Raw genomic sequence first — 25,634 nt, 5'->3', positions numbered from 1 at the left:
TGACTAACGACACATGATAAGGGGTTACTTATTAAAAAATGCTTATGCGTGTAATGATGTCTTACAAGAAACTGCCCGAGCCATGCCTCCCGTCAAGAAGTGCAGCGGTGGAGTTCATCCACAGCACCACGCTTCCACTGACCTCCTCTACCCTGTTTAAGAGTCGGTGAGATGAGTATTACAGATGCTTTGGAGACGTGGCTTGGAAGGGTTCACTGCCACTTCTGTTCCCCTCAGAGGGAGGTGCAGACACCCATTAAGGCAACTATAAATGATTAAGCAATCGAGCCATGCCTTTGACTCCAGTTCTTAATGGCAGCTGCTAGGCAGCTCTGACAGGCAGGATGGGTGTTCAAACAGCCGGTCCCTGCAGCATCCCTCTCAGACCCCATAAGGAGAGCCATCCTTTCAGAGTATTAAAGCTTTGCACTTATTAACAACAAGGCCCCTCTGGGCTACTGCCAGCAGACTGGGTAAGCACCCTGCTCACGTGGCACACTGCGAATGCTAATAGCTGCACTACCCTGCCTCACAGATGTGTCTGTAGAGCCACAGCACAGCACAGGAGGGAGAACAAAGAGCCAGGTATGCAAATCATCCTCTAGCACTTCAGCAATTTGCAGGAGGCTCTTCCACCACAACACAGGTTTTGTCTTCCACACGTGCTCCCAGCTGTCGAAGAAGCCAGCAGAGCTCTGCTCCCCACACACATGCAGCCCCTGGGATGAGAACCTGGGCCTCTCGAGGCTGCTTCATCTGCCCGGGCAGCATGCGCTGCCAGCTCCCTCATCGGCCGCTGAACAAGGATGCGGCGCAGCCGAGCAGTTTCCATGGTCTCCATGGTTTCGCTTCTCTTCAGAAGCAGATCACATCACATCATCTTTGTTTGAGCACACCACTCAGCTTTACTGTAAGGCAGGGTACAACGTGTGCTGCACTGGCCAGCACTGCTGCACACAGAAGAAACAGCACAAAATCTGGGTGATGCAAGTGAAAGATTGCAGTCAGCCATAAAATGGAGCTTGGAGCTGTAACAGAAGGACTGGGAGTACAGAGAGCAGGGAATAAAGCTAAACCTCCGTATTGCCTTGTTTTTTCTGGCACTGAAAATTCCTTCCATGACAGTACCTGGCAACTCAGCCACCTTGTACTTTAGGTCTCGTTGGATGAGCAGAAGGATAATTATTTACTTGCTCTTTACAGTTGTTGTTATTCCATGCTGTTTTGAGATCAAAATGGTTACAGAATCCAATGTAGACAGAGATGCAAATAGTGTATTTCATCTATACCAGCTGCTTCAGACATTTATGTTCCCCCTGAATTACGTCTCATTGCCTTACTGAGCAGTGCTGTTCTGAGCTGCGTTAAGGCAGCAGACAACGCACCTCTTTATGCCAGTTGAGAGTATGTCACTAGGTAGTTTTTACACCAAAATTCTTATTGTGCATTTTTACAAATGTTTTTTTGGAGAGGTGAATTTTAATTTACCTAATTCCTGGAAAAAAAATCAGACAGAAACACATATTCTATTTTAGTTCTCTGGACGAATGCCAACATAATGCTTTTACGTAGAATAGAGCCCTAAATGCTATGCTTCTCATGTTGGTGAAACCCCAAAACTGTTATGCAGTCTAGCCAATGTAATTCTTGAGAAATAAAGAAGGAAAAGCTAAGGAACCAAACATCTCAAAACCGCATCAGAAACGAACCTGTATTTCTCTGGCCAGTATGGCTGTAACACTTTTCTTTTACAGCAGTAACTGCAATTGTTGCTACCCCACAAACATCACAACAAAAAATATGTCTTGGACACAGGCTGTTTTAAATATGTTCTCCCAATTGCAATAGTATCAGATGGCAGTAATCTTGGACCAGATTTTGATCCCCTTATTCATGCTGGCAAGCAGTTGCCTCCACAAATAGATCCACTGACTCCCATGTTAACTGATTGTCAGTGTGAGTAAAAAGATCAGAGTCCTTTACTCTACTTCAATATCCTGGCTGTAACAGGACCAAAAAAATGTATTTAATTTCCAACAAATCCAGTACTTTTCTTAGACTCAGTAGTATCATTCACCTCCTGAAAGGCAACCATGTGCCCCCTCACACAAATGAAAGGCAGGCTCACACGAACAGAATGCCTTGCTTACCAAGCCAGTGTCTGGACTAGTAACTAAAATAACAAATACTGAAAGATAAACTTGCCCCATACCCTAAGTGCTGGCCTTAACATTCAAATACTTCCTTATAAGTTAGAGACTACAGTCAGCTTTCAAATGTCATTTTACGGGTATCCAGAGCATTGAAAGTAAAAAGCGATTTAGGTATTCAGTTACAACGTTTCAGAGTTATGCCAGCCAAGAACCAAACACACAAGTCACAAGAGATTTAAATGTGGAATGTAAATCTGCTGCCATGAATTCACTGATTTATGAGCTAATTCTGCACCATAGAAAGTAAACAATACAGAGCCATGAATACCTTTCCACAGGAGTATTCCGTTTATGTGGTATTTTGAGACAGGCAAGACAATTTAATATTTAACAGCAGAGGACTGCCATGGGGGGTCTGTGACTTGATTTGAGCAAGCTGTGGGATGGTACGTCTTAGTTAACATATTATTAGTTAATTAATATTAGATAATAAAACCCTGAGGTTCAGGCTTTATATCTTTTTAGCAAGGGAATCAGCTAAACAAAAGCAATGAGGGAAAGAAACTGAGAACCAAGTAGTGGTGGCATGATGCAATTTTAAGTTGTTTGAGTCTGAGGAAGCTCACGTCTTTTATGATGAGAGTATTTGCAGTACTCAAGAATGGTAGAGAAACTAAGATAAGAAAAGGTAAGAAAAAAAGCAGTTTTGTCAACCCCAGGGATAAAAAAAAATCATGAGTTGAGCCCTTGAAAAGTATGAAATTGGCTGAAAAAAATCATCATAGCTTTGAAAGTACTTTTATTTGCTCTGGGTTTTGAGTCTTTAGGAAGCCATCACTTCACATTTCTAAGCTTTCCTCTACCACCTGGAGGTTAGAAATTTCATTAAAAAAGTAGAGGTGAAGATGCTCCTGCAATCATTTGACTTCAGCAGTTAACCCTTCATGAAGATCCCCATAATGCTGAGGTTAAGAGCGTGATTAAAAGACAAGGTACCCTCTGACACGGAAAGGGGAGATGTGCCTTTAGCTTGCAATGTGGGGATTATAAAACATAACCACTACCTCATTATTATTAAGAGAAAAACTCGTGTCTTTTAGCCAGCTGTGCCTGGTCAGGCACTGGGAGGTGCAGAGCAGCCCTGGGGAGCACTATGCGGGGTGCCTGAGCTCACAGCCATGGCCCCTCACAGCTTCCACCGTGAGGCCTCTTCCGAGTGGCCGGTCACAGCAGCAAAACCAGTACAGGAGGAGACACGCCTGTCCTTGAGATCTGGGCTCCGAGCTCTTGCTTTTCTTTCCTCTTTGCCTTCACAGCAGCTCTCAACGAGCAACCTTGAAACAAGCTCTCCTCTGGTGCCAGTCTCACGCAGCCCCCTGATGCCTTTGGGACCGGGGGCGCGGCCTGCACCCACAACCATCTCGGTGTGCTCTTGGCGCCATCTTATGGCCGAACGGCCCGAGCCCGCCCGGCCTCACAGCGCTGGGTGCGAGGGGGAAGCCCATTTTCTTCACACTGGGCATTATCCGTAGTGTGCTTTCCTCACAGCCTACACGATTTTAAAGACAGTTTTAAAGGATTTCACTTACGACCGTGTCCTCTATTTGACCTGGATGTGGTTCGGATTAGTGGGTGTGAACAACAAGGAGAGCACCCCAACTCCGAAGGCGTGCGTTGGCCTTTTCCACCTTCCTTTCCACCGGAGACAAGTCCGAGTGTGTGGGCCGGAGGAGCTCAGGGCCCCTGGCAGAACCAGAAAGCAACTAGCCATGAGCTACGTGACTGCCTGCCTGTGTAATGCAAACTGAAAAAAAAATCCTGATTCCTCTTTCCCCAAGTGCCTTGTGCCTGATGAAGGATACTTTCTAAACAGACACCTGGTCTGGCTTTGAGGACACGGAGACATGGAGTGTCTCCTCGTGGTCCTGAGAGAGAACTGCACTGCAAATGCAGAAGAGGTTTTACACGCGAAATGCTGAGTCTGCAGCAGAAATGGGCCCAAGGTAAAATATTTGGATCAGGATGTGAATTCCTGCAAACATGGCAGTACTTTGATCTTCAGTTGCCCTTAAAACCACCTCTTCTTGTACCTGCTACTAAAACTTCACCTTTCCCATAATATCAAAAGCATCAGAGATCTGGTTAAAGACTGGTCATTCATGCGTGATGTTGAGCCTGAACGCTGGGGTTGCAGAAGTCAGAGCAGAGTCAACTCCTCACGTGGGTACAATGTTTACTGTGAATATTTCTGCAGAGTTCGTGCTGGCAGGCAGGGCACAGAGACTGTTGACTGCATTTCAGCACAGGGGCTGTGAGATATCTGCAGTCCTGAAAACGCTGCAGAGCAGCACGGCATTTAGCACGCTGGGCTCCTAAACCAGCAGCTACAAGCATGTCACATACAGAAGAAAGAGCTATAAGAATATCACCAGCCACAGAGCCAACACTGTGGGACTTTTTAGCCACTTAATCTGTGACTGACCTAACTCAGTAAGCATTTGGTCCTTACAAGAACATGCCTGAAGTTCACAGACATCCCGTCATCGCTACAAACATGGGAAACAAAGCAGGCCCTCCTGAACCTCAGGGCACCTTCCTCAGGCCTCCTGCCACCTCAGACAGAGCTCATGGCCAGTTTTTTCATACCAATGAAAAAAAATCTCTGAGGATATTGAAGTGTCACAGGGTTAACTAACCAGAACGTGCCTGTCCTGGTTTCAGTTAGGACAGAGTTAATTTTCTTCCTAGTAGCTGGTAGGGTGCTATGTTTTGGCTTAGGATGAGAAGAGTGCTGATAACATGCTGATGTTTTAATTGTTGCAGAGCAGTGCTTACACCAAGCCAAGGATGTTTCAGCTTCTCATTCTATCCTGCCAACGGGCAGGCTGGGGGTGCAGCAAGAGCTGGAAGGGGACAGACCCAGAGCAGCTGACCCAAACTAGCCAAAGGGGTATTCCATACCATCTGACGTCATGCTGAACAATATATAGGGGTGGCTAGCTGGGGGAGGAGGGCCGGACTGCTTGGGGTTAGGCTGGGCACCAGTCAGCAGATGGTGAGCAATTGCACTGTGCATCACTTGTTTCGTACACATTATTATTCCTAGTACTATTATCATCATTGTTATTATTATTATTTTTCTGTCTTAATAAACTCAACTCACAGGCTCCACTTTCCCGTTTCTCTCCCCCATCCCAGAGAGGGAGGGGGGAGGGTGGTGTTTAGCTGCCGGCTGGGTTAAACCACAACAATGACCAACACACACACTGTGCACTCACAACATACATCAGCCCCAAACTCTCAGGTTATGTGGGTGAGGTGTTGGGAAGGTGTAGCTGGGTGCAGTGGCTCCTTGCACCTGTCTGTGGCTCAGGCCAGCAGCTCCTTCGGAGTGAACGAGAGGGTCCAGGCCCCAGAAGCCACACACCAATGTCTTCATAAGGCCAAGAGCCACAAAACAGACACTCAGTACCTCAGAGAGACAAGGGGACAGGAAGCTCTGGGGAAAGTCTTAAGCACGAGATGACAACAGCTCCCCAGAGGTTGTGTTTTGTGAGAAAGGGTTGAGGCTGAGCACGCAGCTGGGTGCTAAGGCACCTCGGCAATGTCAGATGAGAGCCTGTGCTGGCTGGCTCCCTCCTACACCTGGGAATTCATGTCACTCAGCAGCTCCTGTGACAGCCCAGCCCAGCTGCTGGCCACGTGGTAGGGCCCTGGCATGGGTACCAGAAAGGAACTGGTTCTGAGAGGAGCTGTAAGTGCTGGAGCACAGAGGCTTGTGTTGCTCTGAAGGCACAGAAATAGTACTGGTTGTTAAAGGAGGCTGACAGTTAACCAATTCCCATGCCAATACCCTGCTTAGCAGCCTTCCTTTCTGTTGCTGTGGTCACAAAATAATACTGACACAAGCACACGACTGACACAAACACACAGACTATCTGAAACTGCATACAATTATATATGCACTATCTATATGATCATATATATGTACTTTTATACCATTATATACAGCAAACCCTTTCCTTGGAAGACCCTATCCTAAGCCAGGATCTGCCCTAAAACCCAAAGTATACAGACTCTGTAAGGCACACAGGAAACCTCATGAACTCTAAAGAAATCAGTGGGATTTACACAGGTTTCAAACAAGTGTGAAAGGATAAGCAGGTTCCCACTGTTTAGTGAGCCAAAATGCATTGTGCAAACAGTCTGCTTCTGCTCTCACATCAGTTTTGTATCATTCCAGCTCATGGTTTTCAAAAGTTACTCTCAGCTGACATCCATGCAAGTGTTGGAACAAAACAGTGCTTGTAGTATCTTTCCTCATTCAGTCATTTCCCTAGAGCAAAATCTGTACCAGGGGAGAACATGGAACAGAAACCCCATGTTTCTGTTCTAGACACATTCTGAGCACTTAAACACAATATGGAAAGATCTGCATGTGGTATACACACTGCAGCACAATACCTTTCACCCCAACTTCAGAGCCCAGTGGTAGCAAAGTGCATGTGAAGTGAATTATATTAATGAAAGATTACCCCTTCACTGGTTTTCTGCAAATCTGAAGAAGTGTTTCTTGTGTCGTTGCCTGCGTCCCCAGCATCAGAGCTGCTCTTATTTTCTTCCTCTTTGCAGTCCTTATCATCTTCATCTCCAGGAGATTTCCGTGACTGCTTGGAGGATTTCTAAAATGATTGACAACAAAGTTATAAAGCAAAAACAAAGCTTCAGCCATAGAAAGACATTTTTGTAACATATCTGCAATGCTGCCTGATCATGTGCTTCATTGTTCAAGGTGAATACTGGGTAGGAAATGCAGGGTGAAAAGCATTTCTCAGATTAAGTAGCTGGAGCAAAAGCAGATATTCTGTGTTCAACACAGGCTGGCAGCACAGTTGACTGTAAGACAGACACAGTAATAGGAGGTGGGTATTAGTGTTGGGTCACCTGTAGGTTTTGCTAGTTAATGAAACAGATGGTGCCAGCTTGACAAAAGTTTTGATTAAACACAGAGATGTAAAATGAGAATAACATTAGCAGAACTGCTTTCCATAGTTTTTTTAGTGCTGTCAGCTTTAATATATTAACATTAAAGCCATGTGGAACCAATATATCTTTCCTGCTCCCTTTATGTTATGCAATTCTACAGTACAAAAGGATAAATTGTGGCATTAAGCCACCATTTTCCTAATCCTCTGTTTGCCCAGAGTCTTCTGGAAAGAAGATGGTAGACCAGACCTGAATTTCTAATGTAAAACACACAAAGAGGGTGAAATTACTTAAAACATTTTGTTCAGTAGATGAACCACAAAAACTCTTGCTCCTCCCCCCTAAATTAAGCCTGGATTAGATTGTCTACTTGCTCCTTTTCATTTCATTTATTTTTCACTTTCAGAAGAATAACATGAATGTGAAGGAGTGTGACTGCCACACCTTCCACCATTTTTTAAGCAAAGGACAGACCTGGAGGTGTGCACAGAGCTGGAGAAGTGACTGTAATGTCACTCCCTACCACCCAGGTGACAAGAGGAATGTATTTGATACCCAAATTGCCATGTACACAGGTGATTACGTTGACCAGCCATTATAAGGCAGTCTGAGACCCACTACTCTTAGCTTTCTTATCTATGTGGTTACTTAGATATTCACAGGGTAGGCAGACACTGTAATGTAAGTCTGTTATCTACTAATTAAGTACCCTACTCCCTGATTACAGAATTAGCTCTTTCTCTCTCCTGTTCTGTATCCTGTACTGAAGTGTTTTAAGCACAGCTACAGCAGGAGGAACTGAGCACATCTGACCCTACCCTACCATTTATTACGGCATCTTGGGCACTCATGCTGGGGATGGGAGAGGTAATCTTGAATTCTCGCAGACAGGGACCAACCCTGAACTCATGTCTCACAGGAGACACCCTTCTAAAGCATTTTTATTGTTCTTTATGGGGAAATACCTATTTGAGCTTATCAAATTTCTCATTTTCTTGAAGATCTGAGAACCTTGAGGCTAACTTTGCATGGATTTTCTTTACAGATCTTCTGAACTCCTTCCCATTCTTATGCCTTCTCAAAGTGTGGGCACAAGAACAGGGCAGAGTATTTCAACTGCTGTCTCACCAAGGCTGTCTACACCATCAAGGGCCCGTTTGAACACCATCATTACAGTACTGGAATCAAAACACTAAAGAAGGAAGGACAGATAGCCACAAGGTACACAGTGACTTGGTTATTAATGGGTAACATATATATGGGTAACAATAGAAAAACTCAGAAGATAACCTTTGAAGTGTAGGATTTTTTTCGTTTTGAGCCTGCTTTTTCATTCTTTCTTTTGCCTTTTCCATCCTCTTCTACCCGATCACCTTCCTCCTCACTACTGGCATCTGCTGTATTTCCTCCTTCTCCCTCAGTTTCTGATGAGCTCTGTTGCTGAATTGCCTTTAAAGTAACAATAATGATAATAATAATAATATAAACAACAAAAATATCACTAAAAGCTACCGCTTAATTTTTGTTCAGTATTTACAGAGAAACACTGGGAATAGAGAGCTTGCACTTTAAACGTTCTAGACAGGAGGAGCCCCGGTTATTCTTACAATTACCAAGAGAAAGGGCTGTAAAGGTAATTTTCTCAGTCACCATGTGAAAACAGTTATCAGATGCAGATCCTGGGATAGTATGTTCTGAAGGACTTAAACAGATACAGAAGATCTGATAACAGAAGTGCATTTGCTAGAGAACCAAGGGTTGTTCAGTGGAGAGATCTGGCATGTAGCTTTTTGGGCAAAACTATGGAAACTTCTAGACTTTGGCTGCATTTAGGACAGACTTATTCAGGAGAAAAGATGGCTGTTACAAACTCCCTCAAAGGGCAAGACCTTTGTGTTAGGAAAAAGCAAACACTGACCAAAAGGCTGAGAGCTCTTTGACAGTTCATCTCCCACAGACTATTCACTAGATTTTTTTTTTAAATCCGCAAGTGTATGCAAAACATCTGTAGGGCTGAAAATGTAAAACAGGAACAGAGAGGGGCAGCAGCTTGTCTGCAGGTGGTCCGTATCTTTGGTTTGTAAGGTTTTGTGCTAATAATGTAATAGGTGTTCGCCGTCTTTTCGAGGTGATTTCTATCTTCAAAGGACCACACTTTTTTAATGAGCTAAGTTCTCTGGTTTTATACAGCCCACCGACTACATTGACTACTCTTCTCCCTCCCCAGCTGCACTCACTTTTTGCTCCTGATATCCAACAGGGAGAGCTGTTGTACAACAGCTATTATCTGGTAACAGCAGCCTAAACCTCCACCTTCTCACCCCTCACTACTTTGTCAGTGGCATTCTGTGTTATACATACCAATGTAAAAATCAAAAGTGCAGTGACCTTAAGGTCTGTGTAAAATACACTGAACTTGATATAAAAATAAACAACAGAAAGAAGAAGTCATGTTTATAGTGGAGTAAACAAAACCTTCCATTTTTAATTCAGTTAAATCTGCTGCAGAACTTTCCACTTCGCCACCCCAGAATATCACAGAAAGCAAAGGGCCCTGCAGTATGATTAAAGTTCAATTTGTCACCCAGCGCAGGACCACAGTTGTCTTTATACTATATGATTACACTCTAATCACCAGCTGAGAAACTTTCTAGCTCCACCAAAACCAGGACCTTCCATCATCACTCATACAATGTTTACATAGATAAGAAGTCTTCAAAGAAAATAAGAAAGATAAGGAGGAATAGAAGAGAAACTCATTTACCTGATATCCAGTAAACTTTACTCCAGGGTTGTTTTCTATTTCCCACAGGCCTTCATTAAATCCTTTTCGTTTGTTCGACTTCCCAAACTTATCTTTATATTCTTTATATGGGAAAAGGTCTTTGGGCCCCAGGAACGCACTGCATTTTAACAAAGGTAGCATTCAAAAAAAAGGACTCAAATTCCTTTTCTTCAAATTAAAAACATTAACAGTGCAAATGTTTTCCCTATTCTTCTGCTCATTCCATCATTGTGTTTTTCATTTTTATTTATTTATTTATTTATTTACCACTGGCTTTGAGTTACTGCTGTGAGTCTGATTTTATGGATTGGCTCGCCATTCCAATGTTTGATGTTGCAAAACCATGCTGTGTCTCTCTAGAAACAACTAAAACGAGTCTCATTTATTATATTAACTACTGCTGGGAACTGGCACTTGAACAGTTTATGAAAGGGATTATATGACGTAATTGCCTGCAACAGCAAGGGACCAAACTTCCAATCCTATGTGTTACAAATCCAGAAAGGCCTAAAAATAATACCATATGAAAAGCCAAAGCATTTAAGGAATGCCTAGAACCCATGAGCAAAAAACTTATCCCTTGTACCACTACACAGAAAAAGCAGGGGCACTCAGTATTATTTATACTGTAAGCCTGGGAGTGTCTTCCATGGATCAAGTCCCCCACATACTAGATTCTGTGCAAACACAATAAAAATGTTCTCTTTCCCAAAACTCTTATAATTTCATATAAGACAAGAAACAATGGGTGAGTATAGACAGATGAGTAATACAAGGAAACAATGAGACACACACGGTGCTTGTGGCCAAATTGGTTTTTAGACAGCACAGCAAAGGAGGGATTTTGTGCTCTGCTGCTGCATGTCAGCTACGCACTGCACCAACTAATTTCAAGCACAGGCACCACAATGCAGGGAAAAATAATAATAACAAAAAAGACCGGTCATTTATCCTCCTTTTACATAATTTACAGTAAAGTTCTACGTTCTTATGTAAAACTGAAGAAAGTATAATTTCCTTTTCACTGGCTATCTATATCTGGTGTGTTTACTGTTCTCTGTATCACAGTACTGGGATGCCTAATCATACGTTAAATTAAAAACAGTGAAGGCAAAAAAAACACAACACAACAATACTTCATTCCCACATGGAAGATTCCATGTCACCAATGGCCAGAGCTGAGCATGTCACATTGTCCCTCACTATAATCACCACCCTACTTTCCTGATGATCTCTGCAATTGAAGCTAACTCTGTGGTCTCTACTGTCACAGGATCTCAGAGCTCCACCTCTCTAAATGCATTTATTCTCGTAACATAATTGTGAGATAGGAAGTTGCCCGTTCTTGCACATGGGCTTCTGCAGGCACAGAGATCTGCCCAAGATCAACAAGAACAGTTCTAACACAAACAACAAAGGAAAACCTCATGAAATTTACCAGGACCTACCTTAATTTAGCTCAACAGTAAAGTATGGAAATGTTTCTACAGTCTTTTATGTATGGTAAACACTGAAAAAGCGTCCACTTCTTTGAAATACATTCATTGCCACTGGGAGAGTGTAACAGTTTCTACTACTCTGCTATAAAACTCATAAACTGCAATCTACAGTTCATTTTTAGCAGTTATGCTTCTTAAATTATTAAGGTAGTAAGTATGAAATGCTTTCCTGTGTCAGATGTTATAGTCAGATCACAGGCTAATAAAATCCAAAACAGAAGAGATTAGCAGTCTGCGATTCATTCATTTCAGAATAATAGTGGTCAGATTTCTTTTTCTCAAAATGTTTCTAAGAAAAATGTTTTCATTAAGAAAAAATGAAATTACATTTTGGTTTCTGATTTTGAGGCATCATAAGTTTATTTTAGCTTATCCTTATTCTTTTTAGACTATTACACGACGATGACAGTAGCAGTGGATCACGATATATCAAAATATCAGATTGTTTCATTACAGCAACAGTAGGAAAAATTTTAACTAGAAGAGAGACTATTTTGATCTTGATGAAGCAGAAGCTGTCCTTAAAGATTTTAAAAACGAAACATAATGCATGAGCTATGGGCCTTATTATACTGTGGAAAAACATTAAAATTCAAAAACAATAATTTGTGAATAAAACTTCAAACCTCTGAAACTGAATTTAAAATGTCATCAGAATTTCATTTTTTCATGTTTCCATTTCTTAAGGAATTCTAGAAAACATGTTGCCTGCAAGTGGGGAAGGAAAAGCTTTAAAATGTAAACATTTCACACAAAATTGAATGGAAATTGTGATAAAAAACAAAACAAAATTTAAAATTTAAAATAGACTAGAGGCTGGTTAAATTGTAATGTTGAAAGTCTGTACTTTGTAGCAATTACTATGAGACCTAACTTACCCTCTCTGTTCTAATCCCTTCTCTCCCTACGAGGTCAGCCAGCTCTGTTCTTCCATCACTTCTGAAAGCTCTATCCTACAATATCCCCAGCACAAATCTCAAAGGAATGCATACATTGCAAAGCTATGTGAGGCTTGCGTGAGACTCCGGGGTCTGCTTCCTTTCATTTTACCAACCACTAAGCGAGTTCTCACACAGGACAAGAACCCAAATGTGCCCAGATACAACAGAGACAGCCTGGTCTCCGCTATCATGTACACCCAAGTATAAAAGTTTTGTCCCTGCATCTCAGTTCACATGATCCTGTAACAAATTTATGGCAACACTTTACAAGAAACACAGAAACTGATTATTAATTATCCTTAGACCATGGTATAACATCCACGCAGCAGCATCCATGCCTACTTTCAGGTTTCACTCTTGTATGTTAACACAAATAAGCCAGGCTCGTAGGACCTCTCTCTAGTCTCCCAGTGGCTTCAGGTAGGATTTGTTACAATAAAATCTGTGGAGATGACATCAGCTGAAGTGGAGGAAGACATTTCACAGATCGTGTTCATTCACTTACGTTTCATGAGTCCCAAAAAAGAAGATGGGGTATTTATTTGCTGGAGGCTTCACGGCTCCTTCAGGGAGTTCATCAATCTGTAAGACAGAAACGGACACAGGATTACTACAGACGTGGTGCCCCTCATCCCAGAATCCCTGCCAAGCCACGGGAGTGCTGGAACAGGTACCCTGCATCCCTGGGGGGAGCCCCATGTGCAGGGGTGGGAAAGGGAGATGGCTGCTGGTTTTCAGGCAGGCCGGTCAGCATACTTAGTATCAACAAATGTCAGCATATGACAGAAACACTTCAGGGAGACACCAGAAGACCAACGAGCAGACAAAAAGTTTTGTTGATTTCATTCCATGGCCATTATAACACATGAAGGCAATAAAATTGAGCCCGCTTAATTTAAGTGTTAAACTTGGATACTGCCTCATCAGAGGCACCGAAGCCCAGAGGGTAACGCTGTCTGTCTCACATGGCCACCTAAATAACTTCTGTAATAAATGGGGAACAGATGGCATCTTTGAGACTCCAGAGCAGGAAAACCAGACCAGCTCACACTGGTGCTTGCTGGTGGTCGTGGTGTTACCCAATGTAAAATGTGTAACGCACACCAGGAGGAGGGTCTGGCACTCTCCTTCCCCCGGCGTGTCCTAACAACTGCTTTAGGCCACCATTCCCCCGTGTGCTCCACCTCTTCTTTCAAGTTTTCTTCCTGTCCTCGTATTTCTCAAGATACAGATACACAGCAGCTAAGGGAGGAGTGGCAAGGATGCTCTCCTGAGAAACAGCAAGGAATTGGGACTGGGACAGTGCCCCCGGCTCAGCAGTGCTTGGACTCTGGACTTGTGCCTTTGAGCAAGGGCACTGATCACAAGGCCCAGGCAGGCCCAGGGCTCGGTCTTGTCCATACCCATTTCAGTCTTCTGTGACACAGTAACAGAGCCCAGGTGCCTGCTCACACCAACCAGAAACACAGAGCAGCTTTAAATAAGATCTGAATGCCTGCCTTACCAAAAATGGCACTTTGGAGCATACGTGGGCGTCTAAAACTAAGTGTCCAGGGAACTCTCTGACTAAGAAAAGAGAGCCTAACGAATCCAGACAGCTACAGGGCAACACCAGAGAGCAGGTGAATGGCTTGCTGCCTCTCAGGGAACTCGGTCTCAACATAAGCACATCGAATCCTGCCAAATGTCACTGGAATTGAAAGCTAGGTGCTGACATACCAGTGCTATAAGAAATCTGCTCTTCAGAGCAGCAAGGAGAGGCAACCTGCATGTTTTCACTCAGGAGGCCAGGCCCACATGTGCTTTCCTTCTCTCTTCCTGCCGAAGGACCCCAAACACTGAATTCTTGTTGATTAATAAACACCAGATTGTTTTCAAATGATGTTCTCTTTCACTGTAAAGCATCTGCTGGCTATGTAGCTCTCAAAGGAGCGTGAGCTCTGATACCAATTCGAGCCCTTTTGGACTTGCTGAAAGGACGCTAGTAGGGGACAGAGAAACCAGAGCAACGTTTGGAGCACCACAGGCTTCCTTTCTGCAAAAGGAATGGGTGCTATCTTTTAGGCCTAGGTGGAGTATTCTCAGAGTTATGCCTAAATCAGGGGCTGTACAAGCACTCCCAGACCATCCCCTGTCCCTTTCCTGAGGCACCACCCAGGAGCGCAGCAGCTGCCACCCAGCAGTGGGTGTTGGGGCCCTGTCACCGTGCTGGCACGGGCTGCAGGAGACGATCCATGCCTTGTGGGCGCAGCAGACACACACCTTTCATGTAACAAAGCCAATGAATTAATCAATAAAAGGAGAATTTATATGCATATAGCAGATACACACTGGTGGATGATGGAGGCTTGCATTCGGTTTTAGTTCAGCTGTGTGTAAGCAGGAACAGGAACAACACCACGGGCTGTTTGGGGTCCTCTTCATCACCAGGAGTATACAGGGGAAAGAGAGCCAAAGATATTTTTCCAGAACTCATTATTTTCTGACATTCGCTATTTGTTTTTAAGTAAGTGCCCATAATGTGATTATTGGCTCAGTAATTCACGGTTTAAATACAGGTATTAGACTGTAACGGTGAAAGAAAGTATGAAGGGGAAAACACTCCAGCTCACTTTACAAGCTGATAGCAAATCAGGGAGATAATGTGTCCCATTCTGCAACACAACATATGCTTGCTTAAAGCTGGAAGTATCTACATTTTGGACCAACAAAGGCTATGCTGGCAGTTTACCAAGTACTGGGGTAATACACCTCAACTGTCTGAATGCCATAGCTGTCTTCCCCTTCGTTATGACAAGGATGATGTCCAAAGAGAGACGAGATCCGAGAAAAATGTGGACTCCTGTGACTGAGACAAACAACGTCTGCTGGGACTAGACTGAGAATCTCATTTGGTTGCTTGAAATATGGAGCCAGCTCTGGGCTGCATTACAGAACAGCGCAGTCCAGTTACTGTCTCAGCCCTTTAAGAATTTCTCATGAAATAAAGCTAACAGCTGTAAATGATCAGTAATGCAGAGGAATGAAGACATGCTTAGCAGGGAATGCTGACCAGAAGGGAATGGGGATCTTAGATCGCACAACGTGCTGCTCTTCGAAGCGGTGAGGATCTTCTCCTAAGCAATGTCCCAAGCGCAGCTAAGCCCCATGTCATATTCCCAGTAATGCCGACCGCTAGCTAAGGAGCAGCACCAAACACAGTAAAGGTCAGCACAGGCATCTCTCATGCAGCTCACCTGCTCCCCATTTTGTGGCATATTTCTTTATTCATCCGAGTATCCCCCTTGACTATGTATCATTGCAGGAAAGCATAAAAAAGCTTTTCATAGCTTTTGAAAGTTGGCATAGAGGTACAAACACATGCAGTATAAATCTGCACTAAACAGCTCAAGGATGGGCTGATAATGCTCCCACTCTAACACCGCACTGTGCAGCTGAGGTCAAGACTTTCCTGCCTTTGCTGATTTTGCTGCGAGCTCCCCAGCTCTCAGGCTTATGTCTTTAGTATTATAATGAGGTCAAAATACGAAGCGACAGTGTTACAGCAATTCAAATCTGTGGCAAGAACCCTAGGGAATTTAGGGAAGGACGAGACCCTCTCTGCCATTAGGAAGGATCCCTTCTCTTTTTGCTTGTTCCACCAGAATCCCTGCATCAGAGACCAGGAGAAGCGAGCTTTGCACACCCCATCCATTCCCAGCAAAACCACTTTAGCCCTCCATGAACGCCGAGGCTCTAAGTGCTTATTTAGCTGCAGAACAACCCCAGCACTCCTTGATGATTGCTGCTGTTTTGTAGTAATGGAAAGCAAGCAGTACAAGCAACCATACTGCAGCCCCCTGCTGCTGTACTCGGTCACAAATTATTCCCATCCTACAATATGTTTTGGTTAAATATGCTGAAGATTTGGATCTGATATTTTTTCCCCATATCAGCAAGATCAAAGGCAGAGAGGGAGGGAGGGAGGGAGAGAAAGGGAGCGGGTGCGTGAGCACAAGAGCGAGGAAAGCATCACTGCTTCGAACCAGGAACAAAAGAGATAAGTGCACCCATACTAGGGCACAGTGTTGTAGTCACAGAAACCTCACTAATGACTAAAGCATCTGTCTATCGGAGAGCCAGACTGCTACTGCATTTTGCTCCTGGAAGGAAACAAACAGATTCTAAAGTGCCCGTTATAACCTGCAATCAAACAGGAGATTCATCCCCTCCTGAAGCAGAGCAGACAGTGGGCTGGAGCTTGCTGCCACAGAAATCAGGGAGAGCAGCGCATGGCGTGCAAATCTGATATGTGCATCAGCAACATCATGGGCAGCCGCTTCAATTATGGCTAAAATTAAAGCAGGTGGTTTCAGATTTCGAGTTTTATCCCCTTTACTCCCATTGCTGTCATCTGCTTAATGAATAACAATTGCTTTCTTTTTGCACAACCTCAGCAGAGCTGCACTTCCCAGCATTTGTTTGCCAACCAAGCAGCAGAGCTTTAAAGACGTAACTGTGCTTTTTTTTTTTCTTTCTTTCTATTTTTTTTTTTCTTTCAGTAAACAAATGCCAGGCTTCTAGGGTCAGGAATGCTGAACAGAAAATTCAGCCTGGACCTCTCAAACCAGAGCAGGGCTTTATCAAACGGTGTTGCTAGGGACTACCGATGGGGAAGCAAGAAATCTGCCTACTTACATTGCAGTTTACAGGCTAGCATGTAAAAAGCAGCATGAATATTTTGCTCGCAGTGCTGCTGAGCAATTGCTGACTTCTCAGGTAGTGTCTCCAACTGGTTCTCCCGGGCTGGATTTGGCAGCCCTGGTACTGCAGCCCCTTCCTCCCATAGCGGCTGTGCTGAGGCGAGGGAGCCTGCGGAACGAGGGTGGGTCAGGCTGGGGCTGCAGATCTGTAGCCCTGCAAGGAAGGCAGCGCGGAGCTGCCCTCCGAGAACAACGGGGGCTCCCAGGAGCACAAATCATCCCCCTGCCTGCCTGTGGGATCAGGCAGCGTTTTCCAGGCAGGCGGAGGAGCTCCCTGGGAGGGCTGGTGCAGAAGCAGAGGAGGCTGCACTCCCTCCTGGGTGTTCTGCTCTGCAGAGCTCTACATTCCCTGCAAAATGGGAAACATGTCTCTCGGAGACACGCAGAGAGGAATGGCAGCCTAGTCTCTGTTTGTCTACGGTGAGCAGCTTTCTGCGGAGGTTTACGTTACTGCAGCAGTCATGACAAGGGCAGCGCTGCCCGCCGCAGCTGAAGGGCATCCCGGATGCGTCCATCTCCTTCTACTTGGAGGGACAGCAGGTGTCATGTTGTACGGCTGGCACACAACCTCCATGCTGTGGGTATGCTGCTGTTCAGAAGCAGCACTTCCAGGCTATCAGGGTGGCTTTTGGACCACAGCAGCTCCCAGACCTTGCTCCATTTTGCTCCACCACAATTCTACACTGACAAAACCCCACATATCGTGCAAAAATACCTATCAGCTTCACATGCACGGACAAGAAAGCTTTACTTCAGCATGCAGAGATGCTTATGTGGGCACTGAAACCACAAGAACAAGTCCTTTTATTTTGCAAAAGGAGGGAATTAAAACTGCAGCGCAGTAATCACTGATTGTTTTGACATACTGTAAATGCCTTTGATTGGCAAAAGCACACAGAAGCATTGCAGAGATCTGTATCTCCCCCTGAAATCCCTGGAGTCACTGCACAGCAGTCAAGCAAAGGCCTATAGTATTTTTTGCTGGAAAGTGGTTCAAGTTGCTTATTATTGCCCAACACATGCAAGCAGCTTGATCTTCTGCAGTTAGCTTATTAGCACAGCTCTAAATGGATAAAAGCAATACTCTTCAAAATACATTATTACAATAGGGTATTTTGCTTCTCTGTAACGTGTCATTTTTATTCACGTGGACTTAATACACTTTTTAATAGCTAGTGCTACTGGGAGTTAGCAGTATGGCAGCATCTTTCCTAAACCATTGTTTAAAATACAGCTCTGCAAAAATGTGAAATATTAATTTTTTTCCCCAGAGGATCCTAAAATGAAAAAAAAAATATCCAACCTTCTCCAACCTAAAAACTGTGACTCAAATTCCGTAGTACTTATATTTTACAACAATCCAACTAAAGCTGGTTGGAGACTGCAGAATTTCACTCTCATTTATCAGGACTACGAGATATTTGAAGCAGAGCACAACTCTTTCCCTGATGTACATCATACACGAGAACTCCTGGTGTGGAATGCTGGCATATGCACTTTTTCACCCATTAAAAAAGATAACTCTGTGAAGGGTGAGACTAGAAGCAGAATCCAACTTAATAAGGTAGAATTGCACAGCTACAAAAGTAAAAATTAAAAAAGTCTCTGGGCATGGAAGAGTGCCACCAGCAAAAACAAAAAGCAAAACAAGATTAAAAACAGCAGAGCATACTTTTGAGCACTGCTGAAAATGGCTGAAGGGTATCCTGCAGACAGCCAGAAATGACAATATAAAGACATCAATCCTTTTTTTCTGTGCATGCTCGGGACCTCGTCGAGATAGAAGACAATGAAGGGTTAGTTGGAGTCCAAACAATGCTGGCAGGCAATGTCTCACTAGGAAAGATCAGCAGTCCTGCAGCTGAGTTCAGCCCCTTTACATCCCTAATTAGCAGCATATTTTTTAAGACATAAAGTTGAAATACACTTTCTGCAGAGCTGCTTTCATCTTCAGTATGAAAATGGGGCCGAGGCTTAGTTCTGCATGACTAGTATCTATATGCATGACTTTGTAGATAACCAGCCTACTCATGTGATTCGAGCCCTCCGCCAGCGTGCATGGCTGGGACAGAAAGATGCCAGACGAGGGGACGGGGGAGCTGCCTCTGCCACTGGCCTCTGGGCTGCCCTTGGCCACATCACTGCACCTCCTTCACTCTCATTTTACAAATGGGGACGATGGTACAGTTCTTCCTATAAAGCAGATGAAGCCCAGAGATGAAAAGCTAGACATTACTCCTAACAAACACTTTCAGCTTTGTTGGATGAAGATTTCAGGTTATCAAGCTGCAACCCTCCCAGTCAGTGACCACACACCAAAGTTGGACTGTTGCACAACTGCTCCATTTTCTCCAAATGAAATGTTTCCCTGCCACTTTCAGTGAAGCAATAGTGCTACTATTAGGATATGTTTTTTTTCCAGGCTGTAAGGATAGGATGTGATCACACTATTTTCAGTCAAACTCTCACCTGCAGTAACTTAGGAACACGCCAGCTCATTTTGCCACATCAGACAAAAGAAGAAAGACCAGAGATATTAAGTTTCCTCATGTTTTGTGATAAACAAGCTGTCCATCCGAAGATGGACAGACCAGTAGCCCATATGCTGAGAGACAGCTTGCAATGCAAGCTTAACCGCAACACTAGACAACGGGGAATCCACATAAAGGCAAGCCAGAGAAAAATAATCTTCTTAAGTTTCATGGCTCACAAAATTACTTTTTTATTTGTGGATAGGTGGTGAGAGGTTGTTCCTTTTCAACAAATACTGCCAGCCCTGAGGCATTTTGTGTTTACTTCTTTAAGTAAATTATTCCTCAGGTATCAAAATACTGTTTGCAATGTACATCCACCTGAGCAAACCACAGTGAGCCCACTAACACCAAATTAAAGCATTTTCTGATGACAAAATTTGGTTATCCTTCTTTATCATCTTACTACAAATATTTTTGTCTTGAAATATTAAAGGTGTGCAAGAAATGCACATACAAAAATGTGTTTGGAAGACATACAGCAAATAAACACTGATTAAACAGTCAAGACATCAACACATGAGAAATTCTGGGGACTGCACATGCACAAACACCATATTTTTCTCTTGCCACTCTCTTCTTGTAAGAAGGGACACTAAAATCATGCCATTTCCTCCCCCCCAAAGTACCTGGATGAATCCTGCCACCTGTCATATCAGCTCTGTTAGAAAGAGTGGATGAATGGTACAAGAATGCGAGAGACTGTTGCATATTTTTGGGCCTTCCACATTTTACACTGGAATTTTACTCTTTCATTGATGGTTTTTGTTTTAAGGAAAAATGTTTTATCATGTGATAGGATGTTTTGGCCAGTCAACTTGATCAAAACCTTTTCAGTCGGGTGCAGCCTGCCTTGGGCACTGACATTTGGTCAAATCCACACAACCAGTTTTTATACTCAAGGCTCATCTGCTTCACATATCCGAAGATCCATTCTGTGCTGCTCAAGCTGTTATTAAAAGAAGTGTTGCTGGTTCTTATGCTCATATTGACACACTTAAAGCCAAAAGGTAAGCAAATTTCTGGAAGACTGCAATCTCCAGACTTGGCTGGCTTAATTTACCATTTCTCTTCCAATGCAATTTACTTCCCTAAAAAGTCAGTTAAAAAAACTGGAACGGCACAAAACTTCCAGGCTGAAGAACACCAAGAACTGCTCTGCAGGATTTGGAACAGCTTCCCACAAAGTACACAAACCTTGTTGACACAATAGCTTGCAGCTAGAATTGTTGTAAGGAAATCTGACTGATGGAGATTGCAGGGGCAAACCTTCAGTTTATGAAGGGTGGACACAAAGATCCAAGGTGCAGAAGGGAACGACCGCTTCACTTGCTGCTTCACTTGCTGCACCTAGAAGGCTCCTGCTAGGGAGGTTCCAAGGTTGACACTTTGGAGTGCTGCAACCATTAACCTGGGCCTTTGGGAACAGAAAAACCTCCTGCTTGTGTCCTCTGTGACCTGTTTTGTTAGCCTTACTTGCAGCTAAGGATTACATCAGGGGACCAAAATGCTCCTTACCACTGAACAAGTGCATTCAGACTGTGACTCCTCAGCAGCACAAAGGTCTAAATCCAGATTTTGGCGCTATGGGATGAGTAATAATCACCAAATATCATCAGCACCCAGGCCAATTATTTTGTTGTGACGCAAATCACATGTACAACAACATGTGCTCCGTCTAGGGAGAACGAGAAACCATGAAATCTAATTGCAGAGCCAATGAAATAGAGTGACTTGCAATAATTTTTCATTCAAAGTCAGGATTTCCTGTTTACTCCACTGACAAACTGCAAATTCGTACCTGCAGAAGAGCTCGGCATTTGTAGGAAGCCTTGGGTTGCTGTAAGCTGAACAACTGTCTCTGAGTAATTGTTGTCATTACCCCCCAAGTCTTAGCCCCATCTATGGTGCAAGCCAACTGATGAAACTAGCAGCCTGTTTTGCTAACTAACATGCAACTTCTGCCTGGATCAGCTGGTTCACTGCAACAACAGTACTTTTTTTTTTGAAGAAGAAGAGATTCATGCAGTCACAGTGGTCTCTGTGCAGCAGTCAGGCCCAAACTTGGTATTTTTACTGGGCTTGCTTAGATTCTGCTGTCATTACAGTGTCAAATACCTTCTCTGCAAAGTCCCTCAGTCTAGGTTAAACTCTCAGGAATTTTAATCTGTCTGCCTAGAGAGAGTTAGGAATGAACTTTTCCAAGCCAAGTCATACTCCTTCCCACCTGCCTGTTTTTTCAGCTTCCAAAACCTCAGAATGACAGTTTTCATTTAGCCTTCATTTAGATTCAACCAAAAACATAATGTTGCTTATATTTACTTAGATACTCCCTAAAAAATTAACAACCTTGTTTATCAAAATGAACATTTTTCTCAAAACAAAACAAAACAATCCTCAAGCAGCAACCTACAGGAATGAAACTCTTTGCATTAAAATATTTGAAGCATTCCCATATGTACATATGGACCTAGGAACTTAAATCCTAATTGCTAAGCCAGATTAGAAAAAAATCACTCAAACAAAAACATGACAGACAAAAAGACACACTTTTTTGGAGCTGTAAGTGGCATTAACCTCAGAGACAAGTGGGATATATCAGTATGGTAGTGACCAGACTTGTAGGGTGGCATGCCCATTATTATAAAAAATATGCTTACTTAACAATTTCACATCAGAAACCGTAAATGTAAGTTTTAAGCATGCAAGTGCTCTCTTTGATTTAGATTTTAATCTCTACTTATTAATTATGGGCTTGAATTTGCCTACATGTTTACATACTTGTAGGTTTAAGACTTACTTTGGAACATCCTCTCTTTCTATCCACTAAATTAACTTGAATTTGTGTATGAGGTATGTGTCAGTATTTTGTGTTACCTTTAAATAACTTGCCAGAATATGGTGTTTCCACGAACATGAGTTACCTACAAAAGCCAGTGACTCAGGAGCAGTTGTATTACAGAAGTTACAAAACTTACTCCAGAAATCTGCTTTCTTCCAAAAGCTTCTGATTTTCTCTTACTTTCCTTCTCCAAACACCACCAGGGCTTCTGGCCATTACTCTGTCTCATTTCTGTAACTGACTTTGAGGGGCAACCAGAGGATTAATTTTAAAGGAGCAGTGATTTTTAAAGGATACAGGCTGTCAGGGGCAAATTGCATGTGTGGAACGGTAATAGCTGTTTTCCCGCATACATTAATACTAAATTTTTAAAACACCCTTTACCTCCGTATCGGGAATAGCATCCATACTGAGCAAGGAATCTTAGCACTCTCCATTGGCAGCTCAGCAAAAAAAAGTCCATGTTTTACATCAGGTTACCATTTTGTTTTAGAAAGCAGCTGTAAAGAAACAGCGTGTTGTTCTGACTCATCTTGCACAAATAACTAGGAAAAGGCAATTACACAGAGAACTTGGTTAAGGAGACACATATCTGGAACTGGGGAGGACATTAGGGAAGACTAAACACACAGATTTATCCTGGGATCCAGGTACTGTGTTTACATACACCTCATACGAATCAATGAAATCCAGTCATAAGGCTTTCAGGCCGGTATTCAACATTTTAATTTTAGTTATCACTTGCTTTTACTTCTTAAAGCACTAGTGGTGGCACATGACATGCCCAAATCATCTTTCACAGACAAAGAGTTTTAGCTCATGCTGCTCATGCTTTTAATCCTGAAGATCCCCAGCTCAATCTCACAGGAACCGCACATGATGGCAGCCCTTTTCAATAAAATCTGTCATGCAGACAGCACACTTTTGGCTGTAGAGATGACTCTGCCACCCCTGGTACTACACCAGGTCAAGCATATTGCTGACTTTTGACAAAGAAGTAAACTAACATCTTCATCTAGCAGCAAATGTTTTGAAAAAGTAAAAGCTTCTTGTTAAAAAATTGCTCCCCTTGCTCCCACATCTACTGAAGAAGCTGGCGTTCTTCTTAACATGTTGCCACTAAAATCTTTATTATTATGGGCTTCTAAAAACATAACAGCTAGGAGCTGATCCTGGAAGCAGAGCTGGGCACGCAGTTGGCACCATAAACAAAGTCTTTGCCTTTGTGTGATCAGATCCCGTGCAGCACAATAGCACAGCAATTACACACAGGTGAATCCACTCATTTGTAAGGCAGGAGATGGCACAAAGCATCTTGCAGAAGACGAGGAGAAAGCACTCACAGCGTTATAATGCTGAAGAGCCCTGTCTGACAACTGCGTCTCCTCTAATCTGCGTTCACCTTTTAACATGGAATCCTTGCCGTTTTACCAGAAGCACCAATTCAAAAAAAACCTGCTCAGAAAACCAACCTGCTCCCTTAACAGCAATGAAAAGCTCCAAAGCAGCGTCTCTCAAACAAACACAGAGAAAACAAAACATTAATAGACAGGACAGGCTTATTACCGGTGATAAATCATCGCAGACATTAAAATTCTAGCCACGAGGCTTAATAACTTTATGCTACCTTCTTCTAAAGGCTGTGATATGAATACTGACTGTGACAAAGAAAAATAAAGTTTGCAGAAGAGGAAGATTTTGAAAAATAACTCCTGATAAAAAGCAGCAAAAGCGAGTACCTGAAAATGTGAACATATGTGAATCACCTGATCCAGACACCATACGAAAAGAATTATCTGTTGAGTTCGCTGCACCGCTAATATCTTTCAAAAGCCCTGGTATTTGGAGAGGCACCGCGGTATGGAATGTCATCTTTTATTTTTTAACTTTTTTAAGATGAATGCCTGCCTTCTCCCTCAGGCTACGGTCCTACTTTGTGTTTCTACAGGCAGGGCACCACATATGTAAACGGTTTTACTGAAATCAAGGAATCTTTATGCAGTTAAACTCGTTCCCTTGCTTTGGGACATGGTCTTTAGAGAGCAAACTGATGGGAAAGGCATCGTCTTCCTTCCGCTCTGCTGTAAGAAGCAGGGAAGAAGCAGGGCAGTAAGCCTCCAGCCCTGCAGCTAGATCTGCTCGGGCACAAAACACTCGGGACCCCCAGCAGGAGCCTGCGGGTGGGTAGGGGGATGCAGTGCTATCAGTACGGTGCTAACATCCCAGGGACCTCCACCTCACAAACACCTCCACAGTAATGGAATAACCCTGAAGGAGCGCTCCTCACTGCATCCCAGATAACTGTGCTTCAAGAAATCTTTGCAGAAATACAAATGTACGTTGGCTCAGATGGCAAGAAGGATATCTGGGCTGAAACCCAACGAGCAAGCTATTAGTTTAAGCAAACGATGACAAAAGACGCCACCACAGCATGGCACAGTGCCTGGCACGAGACGCCTTGCTTGGGTTGTATTCCTCGTCCGGATCTGCCTCACCTAACGCCTGCCGTGCTCTGGAAGAGGCACCGCAGGACAGGACGCCAGGAGCCTCTGCAAGCATTGAGCCCAAGGTACTCTCCTGTGCTCCTGTGAGTGTGTGGATAAACATGCAGTCACTCCGCTGAAACCAGCAACGGCAAAACGGATATGACAAATGACTCACAGAGCCCTAGGTCTGTGAGAAATACGAGCTGCGAGTAACCCAAAATTTAGCTTGCAAAAGGAAAAAGCTAACACATCTGGGAAAAAACGGATTGGCAACGTAAGAGGGAGAAAGCTGGAAGCAGCGATACTACAGGAAGCCAACGGTGGACCACAAGTCGCACTCGAACAGCCAATGCGCTGCAAAGGTCGAGGCAATGTGCAGAAATCCCCGCATGCAAACATACGTCCTGCCAGGGGGCTGGCAGACAGCCCTCACGTGGTGTGACTGCACCCAGGGAAACCGCTCGGCCCTGCGCGGGACCGTCGTGAGGGCTGCTCACCAGTTGCAGGAAGCTCGTGAAAATGCACACACGTTTACGTCAGCGCAGCACGAAACCAATCAATGGGGCTGGAGGGCTTGATTTACATACAGTGATTAATAATAAATGGTCTCCCAAGGAAGAAAGGCCACGCACAGGCAGCCTCGCCTCTGGAGGTGCAAAGCCCACCCCT

The 25,634-nt window shown here is 43.7% G+C and overlaps 1 protein-coding gene across 1 annotated transcript in view; it reads right to left on the bottom strand.

The window, feature by feature from the left end:
* HDGFL3 (HDGF like 3) overlaps nt 1-25,634 on the bottom strand; it is a 37,900-nt gene that overhangs the window by 2,659 nt on the left and 9,607 nt on the right. Inside the window, exons 2-5 of the mRNA XM_084532105.1 lie at nt 12,870-12,946; nt 9,904-10,042; nt 8,430-8,588; nt 6,689-6,835 (exon numbers count right to left, since the gene is read on the bottom strand). Coding sequence (XP_084388231.1) covers nt 6,689-6,835; nt 8,430-8,588; nt 9,904-10,042; nt 12,870-12,946 — 522 coding nt within the window. The remainder of the gene's footprint in view (nt 1-6,688; nt 6,836-8,429; nt 8,589-9,903; nt 10,043-12,869; nt 12,947-25,634) is intronic.

The sequence above is a fragment of the Aythya ferina genome (genome assembly GCF_964211825.1).
Source record: "Aythya ferina genome assembly, chromosome: 11".
Lineage (NCBI taxonomy): Eukaryota > Metazoa > Chordata > Aves > Anseriformes > Anatidae > Aythya > Aythya ferina.
The sequence above is the reverse complement of the archived record's forward strand: the minus strand, read 5'-3'. Positions and strand labels throughout refer to the sequence as shown.